This window comes from Rhynchophorus ferrugineus, unplaced genomic scaffold (assembly GCF_030347505.1).
Source record: "Rhynchophorus ferrugineus isolate W39M unplaced genomic scaffold, kcgeb_rfMv2 rfM5, whole genome shotgun sequence".
Taxonomy (NCBI): domain Eukaryota; kingdom Metazoa; phylum Arthropoda; class Insecta; order Coleoptera; family Curculionidae; genus Rhynchophorus; species Rhynchophorus ferrugineus.
In genome coordinates, this window is record NW_027472584.1 from 28,361,240 (window position 1) to 28,371,208 (window position 9,969).

General features: G+C 31.1%; 3 protein-coding genes across 8 annotated transcripts; 2 read left to right on the forward strand and 1 right to left on the reverse strand.

The window, feature by feature from the left end:
- The first annotated feature begins 213 nt into the window (after positions 1-213).
- On the forward strand, positions 214-3,226 carry LOC143197155 (cytosolic carboxypeptidase 6). The gene is made up of 8 exons (XM_076405373.1): positions 214-374; positions 459-801; positions 859-1,084; positions 1,135-1,273; positions 1,527-1,753; positions 1,831-1,922; positions 1,978-2,201; positions 2,269-3,226. Exons 1-8 carry the CDS (start codon positions 320-322, stop codon positions 2,730-2,732), a joined length of 1,770 nt encoding a protein of 589 aa, XP_076261488.1. The 5' UTR covers positions 214-319; the 3' UTR covers positions 2,733-3,226.
- LOC143197153 (RNA-binding protein 5) lies at positions 2,790-7,384 on the reverse strand. 5 transcript variants are annotated; one of them, XM_076405368.1, is made up of 11 exons: positions 6,944-7,384; positions 6,544-6,844; positions 6,347-6,470; positions 6,205-6,274; positions 6,021-6,094; positions 5,653-5,769; positions 5,027-5,141; positions 4,734-4,970; positions 4,297-4,674; positions 3,300-4,237; positions 2,790-3,240 (listed from the first exon to the last, which is right to left on the reverse strand). In XM_076405368.1, exons 1-11 carry the CDS (start codon positions 7,083-7,085, stop codon positions 3,094-3,096), a joined length of 2,643 nt encoding a protein of 880 aa, XP_076261483.1. In that variant the 5' UTR covers positions 7,086-7,384; the 3' UTR covers positions 2,790-3,093. The 5 variants fall into 5 exon arrangements, with proteins under 5 accessions (XP_076261483.1, XP_076261482.1, XP_076261481.1 ...); XM_076405367.1 differs by having other exon boundaries at positions 6,538-6,844; positions 6,944-7,374; XM_076405366.1 differs by having other exon boundaries at positions 6,923-7,374.
- Cog2 (conserved oligomeric Golgi complex subunit 2) lies at positions 6,952-9,950 on the forward strand. 2 transcript variants are annotated; one of them, XM_076405371.1, is made up of 6 exons: positions 6,952-7,063; positions 7,516-7,717; positions 7,779-8,006; positions 8,060-9,552; positions 9,607-9,790; positions 9,846-9,950. In XM_076405371.1, the coding sequence occupies exons 2-6, from the start codon at positions 7,673-7,675 to the stop codon at positions 9,921-9,923; spliced, it is 2,028 nt and encodes a 675-aa protein (XP_076261486.1). In that variant the 5' UTR covers positions 6,952-7,063; positions 7,516-7,672; the 3' UTR covers positions 9,924-9,950. The 2 variants fall into 2 exon arrangements, with proteins under 2 accessions (XP_076261486.1, XP_076261487.1); XM_076405372.1 differs by lacking the exons at positions 7,516-7,717; positions 7,779-8,006 and having other exon boundaries at positions 6,962-7,063; positions 9,348-9,552.
- Positions 9,951-9,969: the final 19 nt, after the last annotated feature.

A 9,969-nucleotide genomic window follows, 5' to 3' on the forward strand; every position in this document is an offset into this window, starting at 1 on the left:
CGTTCTGATATATATTTTAATATCCCATATAGTTTAAAGGTCATAATGACCTTTCTGTAACTTCCTATACCTCTAGCAACCAACTAATTACACACGATTACAGTATTTTCACGCAACGGCTTTCCATGGCTTCATGCTCTAAAATTTCCCATTTATCTGATTTCTATTTCTGATAACACCACCAACCAAACTTTACACTCCGTGTTTAAAGTTCAGTTGGTGTTACCCTTCAAGCCTAAATAATTAATCCGGTGAAATAATTAATTTTTACGGTTTTCTGAGCATTTTTTCACTCTAAAAATAATTTTATGTGTATATTATGGTTACTGGATATGATCCTTTACAACATACTACTATTTATCACGGACGAGAAGGTATTTTCTATTTTTACGGCATTATCATACATCATATCATCATTATCAATATATTCTGTAGTATTTTCAATGTTATCTTTGAAGATTCTGATGACAGCGATGGAGAAGGTGGTTTGGGAAATGTAAACAGACAGATTATGAGACCACCAGGACATAGCGGGAAAGCAAAAAAGGGGCATTTGTGTTTTGACGCTTCATTCGAATGTGGAAATTTAGGAAGAGTCGATTTAGTTAACGAATATGAATATGACTTGTTTATAAGACCTGATACATGCAATCCTCGTCTGAGGTTCTGGTTTAATTTTACCGTGGACAATGTAAAACAAGATCAGCGTGTAATTTTTAATATTGTTAATATCAACAAAGAGAGGAATCTGTTTATGTTAAATATGACACCTTTAGTTAAGTCATCCAGCAGACCAAAATGGTATATTACATATTTATGTTAAAATACATACCCATTACAATCATATATTTCTTGTAGGCAAAGAATACCAAAAAAAGATGTTTTTTACCATAGATCAAATGTACACCAAGGACACTACGTCCTTAGTTTTTCCTTCGGTTTTGATAGAGAAGAAGACATTTTCCAGTTTGCTTTAGCACCACCTTATAGTTATTCAAAATTGCAAACTTTCCTATCACTTTTAGAAAAAAAAGCAGCCTATTTAAACGAACATTTCAATAGAGAACTTTTATCAGAAAGCGTGGTATATATCATCATTTGTTTTCAATGAGTGTTTTAGTGAAATCTTTTCAGCAAAAACGAAAAGTCGATTTAATAACCATTGGATCTCTGGAAGCTACTGGTAAAACAAAAGAAAAAAGTAAGAGAAGAATAGTTTTTATTATGGCTAGAGTACATCCAGGAGAAACACCCGCCAGTTTTGTGTGCCAAGGTCAGATTCTCAAAATATGTATTTAGATACATATTTAAGAAATAAAATATCATTATTTTGTTTAATATACATATATAAAATATTCCATCGTGCTATTTTAGTCGTTGGATTTATTTACTTAAAATATTTTTCCTGATGTTTTCCTTTGATTGTAAAATATATCGTTAAAATAACATTTATTTTCTACGGGAAAAAATAACATTGTTTTTAATATCATACTTTGAATTATTTATACCATTAATAATCTTTGTAGGTTTATTAGAACTTTTGGTCAGTTCGAATTCTATTGCTGCTACATTAAGGGAAAATATTACCTTTAAAATAATACCAATGCTCAATCCTGATGGAGTATTCTTAGGTAATTATCGAAGCACGGTCATGGGACAAGATCTTAATAGATGTTGGAATATAACAAATCAATGGTTACATCCTACTATTAAATCAGTAATAGACACGTTAATTTTATTGGACAAGAGTAAGGTAGTTTTTTTTTCATCCAAATCATAAGAGTTCTAAATTTGTTAAGCATTCATAAAATTAGCGGATAAATATTTTAGGAATTCCAATTAGATTTCATAATTGATATTCACGCACATTCGAGTTTACCGGGATGCTTTATCTATGGTAATACATACGATGATGTATATAGGTAATATTTAAATTTTAATACAACACGAGTAAATATAATTAGGTTTAGTTTCCAGGTACGAACGACATATATTATTTCCGAAATTGTTAGCTACCACAGCTGACGATTACATATCATCAAATACCATGTTTAACTCTGATAATAATAAAAGTGGTACGTCTCATAGATACCTTTGCTCAGTTTTAAGCGATAAGGTGAACTGTTATACTTTTGAAGTGTCGATATACGGGTATAAACTCAAAGGAAGTGAAATAGTAATCCCGTATACCGAAGATAGTTGTATCCTCTTAGTAAACATACATCGTACAAATTACCAAATACATATTTTCCATTAATTACTGTACAGACATGCGCTGTGGGCGTAACCTTGTCAGAACATTTCTCGAGTATTACCAAAATATAGGTGCAATACCAATACAAATAACTACGGAAGTCTCAAACAAAAAGAAACGTGCCAGAACTTCACACCTACGATCAAGAAACAAGAGTTACGCCCGAACACCGTTAACAGGAAGAACGCAGGCACAACTTCATTTTAAAAATTTGAACATCAATTACGACAGCGACACCTCGGTGGAAGAATGTACATATTCTTGCAGAACAACCAGTCCAAGGAAGGCGTTCGATAAAATTTCGGAGCAGTATCACTTAAAGAGTTTAAAATCTGGTCAAAGTTATAGAAGAGGTTCGCCCGTACCTGCAACAATCGTTGTTTTACCCGAACCAAACTTGACTGTTATTGATTTCAATGTGATATCGAGAGATGATATTGATAGAGTTGCTAAATTAAATAAAATTAAGAAAAGTTAATTTCTTATGAGAATAATGTATGCGACTTTTTAACCTAATATTGATTGAAACACTAAATAGATGTTCTAGTTTATTTAACAAAAAATACTAACAAATGTATACAATTAATTCATGGTTAAAGTCTGTCTTAGCCGACTCTTTAGGAAATAATTATATAATTCCGTAATAATAAAGAAAAAAGATAACAGAGGTACATAAAAAGATTATCCTGTGAATGTATATAAAAACAACAATGTTTTGTAGCACTTGATAAAAACAAATTTGCAATTTTATATACCTAAATATAAAGAAAATAATATAAAGTGATCACTTAATTATATACACAAAAAAGGCGGCATTTTTTGGCAAAGTAACAGTAACTTCATTTACCATTATTTTCCCTTTCTGTCAATTCCTGATATCTTGCATACATCATTTTCTTAACACAATCTTTGTACGATTCCCCCGAAACGGCTGAATAACCTGGTATTTTATTTCCAAGGCCGACCGAACTGCCATACTGTTCAGCCTAAATTAAAATCAAATATTAAAATAATAAATTACTATATATTACTTCTTTTTATATACCTGGATGATTGTTGTTCTCCCCTGATTGGACTTCCCAAGGCCCTGTCCTTCAGTCCAACCCATTTTTTGTAACAGTCTATTTCCTACATTTTCAGAACCTATAGGTTCCAGAACAGATGACTGAGTCATTGGCATATCTGAACCTAAAGCTTTCAAATATTTCTCCTTTAATTTACTAGGTTGTGGCTCATCTGGATCCCCATATTTCATCCTTCTTTCTTTAGCTCTGTCCCTATAAACAATTTTTTCAGGGATACTCTCTGCTTTTTTCTTTCTTCTTGCTTCGAGATTCTGCTTGTGCAAAGCAGACATCTTTGCGTGTTTTGTTAAAGCTTCTGATGAACCTAACTGCCTCTTGCACAGGTTACAAATTAATTTATTGAAATCTAATAGAGACTCCTCATCATCTTCGCCAGAAGACTCACTTTCGCCATAAGCCGCAACTAGCGGGGCTTTAGGAGCTTCAATAGTTTCATTAATTTCATTTTTAAACATCGGGGCGTTGGATGGAAGCGTCGATTTCTTTTCGAGGACAGAGAAACCAATATCAGCACTAGCGCTACTTAACATCGAGGCAGCATCAGTTATATTTTTAATTGATGAATTTTCTTTCTTCTGGTTTAAAGTTTTGGCCCATCTTTCCATATCTTTTGCGATTTTTTTAGCCACCTTCACTTTGTCTTGCTTCTCTGGTTTCACAATCTTCTTTTGTTCTTCCTGTACAGCATTGGTAGTATTCGGGGGAGGTGGTGCATTATTGGTATTATCGTAAGTCGGTGCTAATGAATAAGAACATTTATCATGATCCCAAAATAAATATTTTTGTATAACGCTATTCCAATAATATGTTGAATTGGGGTCATAATATAAACCAGTTGACGGGTCATATTGATATCCTGTCGTTTTATCATATACATAGGTTGATATATCCGGTATTGCTGCGAAATAAATAAAAAATGTCACACTAAAAAATTAAAAATCCAAGTTGAACACTTACGATATCGTTTTCCATCCGTACCAGTCGGAATTTGTATGTGGGTATTGTCAAAATATGTTTTACTGGCATTCATTTGCTGAATTGCTGATTGCGCAACGGCAGCTGCAGCATTTGCCGCATCCATTTGATTTTCATTATGAAGGGTTATCGAATTACCAGCGCTTATTTGTTGTGTAAAATATTGCCTATAATATTCAATATAATGCATATATTCATCCGGCGATTTTGCGTAACGTCTGGCAGCATATTCTGATAAACTATCTACATCCGTCATTGCATATGTTTGGGGGATAGAGGCGTTTGGAAAAGCAGCATGATCAGCTTGGGAATAAGCCTTCTTTGTATCACCCATATTATATTTACAATATGATAAAATTACTAAAAATTACGTATATGGAATATAGAATCAACAATTATAAATCCAATTAAAACATTACCTGTTTTACCATCAATTGATAAAGGTGTTTTTAAACCATTTAAGGCACCAAAAATTGCTAGAGCGTCAATGGTGCTTTCAGTACCTAAATAACAAATGCCTCTAGAAGTGGAAGTCAAGGGATCTCTACCAATACACACTGCAGATATGGATTTAACTAGGTCAGGAATGACTGTATTTAAAACAGACATCACAGAGTCTTCTGTCGTTAACGCGTCTAGATTTCTAAGCATTATTGCTGTAATAGAACAAACATGAGCATTGGCACATATATTACATAATACAATAAACTACTTTTAGTAGTGTAGTTGCAAGTTTCATCACTGCCACTACCTCCTTCTTCAGATTCTGTTCTTGATGCGTGGCACATAAAGCAGTTATCTCTCCTTTTAAAATTCTGGGCCCCACACTGTAATAATTCGCTGTGTAATTGTTATGTTAAGTCGTGAAGAATATTTATTCAACTGGTTCATTAGAAAGTTAAAACAGAGTCAATATTAGGGGTGTCGGCCGGCGAGAAAATATCGACGTATAGGAAAAAAATATCGAAACTTTTTTATTATACCCTTAAAAATAAATACCAAAATATATTAAGCTTTTAAAATCAAGTACCAATTTTGTAATCTTTTAAAATAATCTATTTAAAAGTTATTCTTTTTGTTCATTACTGTCGACGAAATAACCTAATTTAACAGAATAGTAGTTGGCCAGGAAATCTAACAAATTTAATAATGCAGTGAACTATTAGTAATTACGGACTTAGTGAATATAAAGTAAATTTTCAGTAATATTGAGTGCAGCATAGAATGTTGACAAATGAAAACGTGAGTAAAAAGAACCAGTTGCATAAAAGATTAAATTTAAAACACTAATTTTTAAAAATATAAAGTATTCGTTTAGAAAGTAAAAATAGTTGATACCTTAATACAAAACCAATCTGCCAATGCTTTATGGGGAGCTTTTTCAGTGGGATTACCATCCTTGGGGATGCTGAACTGCATAATGGCACGGTAGTGATCTTGAAGCATCAGAATACCCTGAAATAACATTGACCATTTTAGATCATTGATTTAATATTTAACAACCCCTCTTATGAAAGAGACCTGTTTACGTTGCCTAAAAGTTAACACACAAAAAAAAGATAGTTGATTTTTTTTTAGTTTTTAGATAAAAAGGCTGAGGGCATGGTCTGCTTCATTGGAAGGCAGATAGTTTAATGAAAGATAAAGTTATACTTATCAAGTGAATATTGTAATAAAACAATAGTCTTCATTGAAAGCTAAGATACCTGTTTCATCTCCATCCATCGAACTGCTTCACTGAGTGTTGCAAACTCTACAAAGGCGAAACCGCGTGACGCACCTAAACAGCACAATAGATACGAATGGCATTATGCGACGTTTCGATGCGATTTTATTCACAAAACTGCCTAAAGACAAGTTGAAAACCTATATCTAATTTGAGTACTATACCTGTATCTTTTTTCCGGATCAGTCTGATGTCCTTGGGCATTAAACCACCTTGAATTATATCTTGCCGAATCTAGTAAAATATTAATTTAATTTTACTAATTATACAACTTTTGTTGACTATTAATATATCAACAGTTCTTACATCATTTTCTGTAATATGTTGGGCTAGTCCTCTTATCATAATGGTGTTATTTGGAGGTTGGCTTTTGTATCCAATGATTTCAGATCCACTAGCTCCAATAACAGCGCCATTTGGACTTCTTTCACTGTTAAAAGTATAATACTACTTAATACACAATGTCTACAAGTATCTTTAGAACCATTCCGATTAACCTGTACCTATCACTGTCCCTATCATCTTCACGATATCTGTCTTTGTCACGCCCTTTTCTATCCTCCCTCTCCCATCTAGACTCATTACTTCTAGATCTTCTTCTAAATCTGTGATGATCCCTATCCCTATCTCTGTCACGTCCTCTATGATGTCTGGTTCGTTCTCTATCCCTCTCTCTATATTCATAATCTGGGCTTCTTGATCTACTCCTCCTATCAAACTCCCATGAAGACTCTCGGCGATAGTCACGATCACTGTCATAATCAGAATCATGCCTTGTTCTGTCATCATGTTCATAGTGATGAACTGTAATAATTACCATTGTTTACTACTTAAAGCCAAACACTACTCTAGAATATTTTTAAGATTGCATATTGAACTTACATTTCATGTAAACTGACTTACATTTCTTTGTATGGTTATGTGATCCATTATGTCTTCTGTTATGATGATGGGGGGATCGAGATTTTGATCGAGAATTGCGTTTACACGGCTCTGGGGAAATACTCATGTTTCTGCAGGGAGGTGAGTAACGTAAAAATTCCATAACACGATAAACAACTATATATAATGTTTGCCCTCCATCTAAATCATTAATTTTTTAAATCTCCACGATGCTGTTCCACTATTAAGATGGCGATTAATCTTTAGTATTTATGGCTTTATATTTTCTTAAGAACCATAAAATTTATATTCACTATTTGGACTTGGTATAAGTTCTTCAATTTATTTTACCAAACTGTATAAAGAATCGTAGTGATTGTGTATAAATACTTTTTAAGAACATACCATTTCCTTTAAGAGACAAAAATTGACTGCAGCGCCATTAAAAACTCTTATTTAACAAAATTAGATCAGGGTTGCCACATTATAAATTTAAATATCCCTAGATGTATACTATAATGCTTTAAAATATTTATTTATTATATTGTTAATGTCTTAATATAAACAAAATAAGAATTAAATGCTTATTTTAGTATATAAATTTTATATTATTAAATAAATAAATGTTGGTTGCATACCCTATTATATAATTTAAATACAAATGTCAGGTGACGTAAACATTAGATTCTAACCAAGATTTATCGAATTTCTTAAAAAGTTTTATATATACCTGAACCAAATACGTATAAAATGGATACAGAAGATGTAGCAATCTGGAAAAATTTATTTTTTAAGGTATGCATTTTCTAAACGTCTAATGCACAGAAACAGCAACTTCATTATAGAATTATTTTAGCAACATTTCAGTGTTGATCAATGTCTATCTGAATTTACACAAAAATCAGATTTAGAGACTCTTAGGAAAGATTTAAAGAACTATGGAACAGAACTGCAATTACAAATGTCAGAAATATTAAAAAATGAAACAGAAGCAATAGTTAATTTGGCAGAATATCTTACAAACTTAAATTCAAAAATAGATAATTTAGCAATACCAATAAGCCAATTAAGGGAAGAAATAAAGGTGATATTGTATACAGTATATAATTATTTATTAATCTCAATATGTATTTCTAGAACTTGTATGAGTTAATAAAGGGTGTTGAACAAAGTTATGACACTATGTTGGCTGAAATTAAAAAGAATACTTTAAAACAAAACCATATTCATCTTAAACAAGGCATAATAAGTTCATGTGTATATGTAAATTTTGTTATTAGTACAATAGAAAAGGACTGGTATAACAATTTAAATACTCTAGAGAGAATAGTCAACAAATATTCATTCCAAAAAATATATTTATGTGAATTATCTTTAATGACAACTGATATTGAATCAATAACAACCAACATAGAAGAGAAGTTAGTTAAAAATATAAATATGTGTTTTCTCAATGCATTTAAAGATAAATATAAAACAGGCATATTAAAGTGTTTAAGAATGTATATAAATTTACAAAAACAAGATGAGGCACATAAAACTATACAAATTAATATATTAAGGCCTCAGCTTCAACCATTATTTACAGATAAGTATTTAGAGAAAAATGGCCAAAGTTTAGATCAAATTTATATGAAAGTGAGATTTATTCTAGATAGTGAAATAGATTATATTTCTAGAATTATAGAAGAATATTCTGATTTAAATTCATTTAATTTTGTGTTAAATTCATTTTGGCCAGAGTTTGATATGCAATCAACAAATGGTTTGCCATATATTACTGCTCCAGGGAATCCAGAACTTTTTCAAAAAAGATTTATTAGTACATTTAATCTTTTAAAATACATTGCTGAAAGAAGTGGTGATAAAACTTTAGTATCGAAAAATGTTACATTTTTAAGGAATCTAAAAAGATTTAACTTACCTGTTTATTTTGAAATAAAATTTCAACAAATTGCTGGAAATTTTGAAAGTGAGAATTTAAATTTGTCTCTACAAAATATTTATTTAGGAAATAATGAACTTTCCTTGACTTTAAAACCTACAATTTCATTAATTAAGTCTCTCGAAACTTGTTTTCAAGGAAATGTTTATATAGATCAGCTTGCTGATCAGTTTATTAAATTGTCTTTAATGCTAATTTCAAGATATGTAAAACTCATTGATAATGTTCTCAATAACAGTATCACTGTAGACACTCCAAAAGAAGAAGTTGACAATTTTATAATAAATTGTTTATTTGATTTGAATGCTGTTGAAGCTTTAGTTGGCCCAAAATGTGATAATATTAGTAATGTAGACCAAACAATATTTTCAATTACAAATAAAAATATATGGCACATAATTCTGAAGGTTTTTAAAGAGAATAGCAAAACAATTGATTCATGTAGGGTAATGTTACAAAATTATGTAATTAATTTAAAAGTTAAGGAATGTACCACACAGCTTCAAAGTGTAACAGCAATTCCAAGGTTATACAGAAGAACCAACAGAAGTCCTCCTAAAGAAGCAAGTCTATATATTGTGAATACTGTAAAACCTATATTAGATTTTAATAATGCCTTTAAAGATAAACTTGGACAACAACTGAATCAAATTTTAGATAACATCCTTCTACAAATTACGACCCAGTAAGCATGTGTATTGCTTTTAAATTATCTTGACTCTATTTCATTAATTTTTAGGTATTTATCATTAGTTCAAGAAGTCCTTTTATCAGTATGTAAAACAGAAGAGTCCTTAAAAAGGCTGAAAAGTAGAACATTAAATACTTCAGCGGACAAAACAACTTTGAAGTCTGATATGATGTCAGATGAAACTAAAATTCGCGTTCAGATCAAATACGACGTAACATATTTCTATGATAACGTAATTATTTCATTTTAAATATATGCTTCTGTATTGAAATTATATCTATTTTCAGTTCTATCAGTTAGCTTTACCTGCAGGACAACAGGCGTTGTTATCTTTAAAAGGAGAAGTGTATAACCAATGTATTTAATCTGTCAATAAATAAAATTAAAAAGTGCTTATTTGTTTTTAATAAA

Coding starts and splice junctions, on each gene's coding strand:
- LOC143197155 (XM_076405373.1), top strand. CDS start 320: ATGGTTACTGGATATGATCCTTTACAACATACTACTATTTATCACGGA. Junction 802..858: donor TCATCCAGCAGACCAAAATG/GTATATTACATA, acceptor TATTTCTTGTAG/GCAAAGAATACCAAAAAAAG. Junction 1,085..1,134: donor AACTTTTATCAGAAAGCGTG/GTATATATCATC, acceptor AAATCTTTTCAG/CAAAAACGAAAAGTCGATTT.
- LOC143197153 (XM_076405365.1), bottom strand. CDS start 7,085: ATGGAATTTTTACGTTACTCACCTCCCTGCAGAAACATGAGTATTTCC. Junction 4,971..5,026: donor TTGCAACTACACTACTAAAA/GTAGTTTATTGT, acceptor GTTCTATTACAG/CAATAATGCTTAGAAATCTA. Junction 4,675..4,733: donor ATCAATTGATGGTAAAACAG/GTAATGTTTTAA, acceptor CGTAATTTTTAG/TAATTTTATCATATTGTAAA.
- Cog2 (XM_076405371.1), top strand. CDS start 7,673: ATGGATACAGAAGATGTAGCAATCTGGAAAAATTTATTTTTTAAG. Junction 8,007..8,059: donor AATTAAGGGAAGAAATAAAG/GTGATATTGTAT, acceptor ATGTATTTCTAG/AACTTGTATGAGTTAATAAA. Junction 9,553..9,606: donor CTTCTACAAATTACGACCCA/GTAAGCATGTGT, acceptor ATTAATTTTTAG/GTATTTATCATTAGTTCAAG.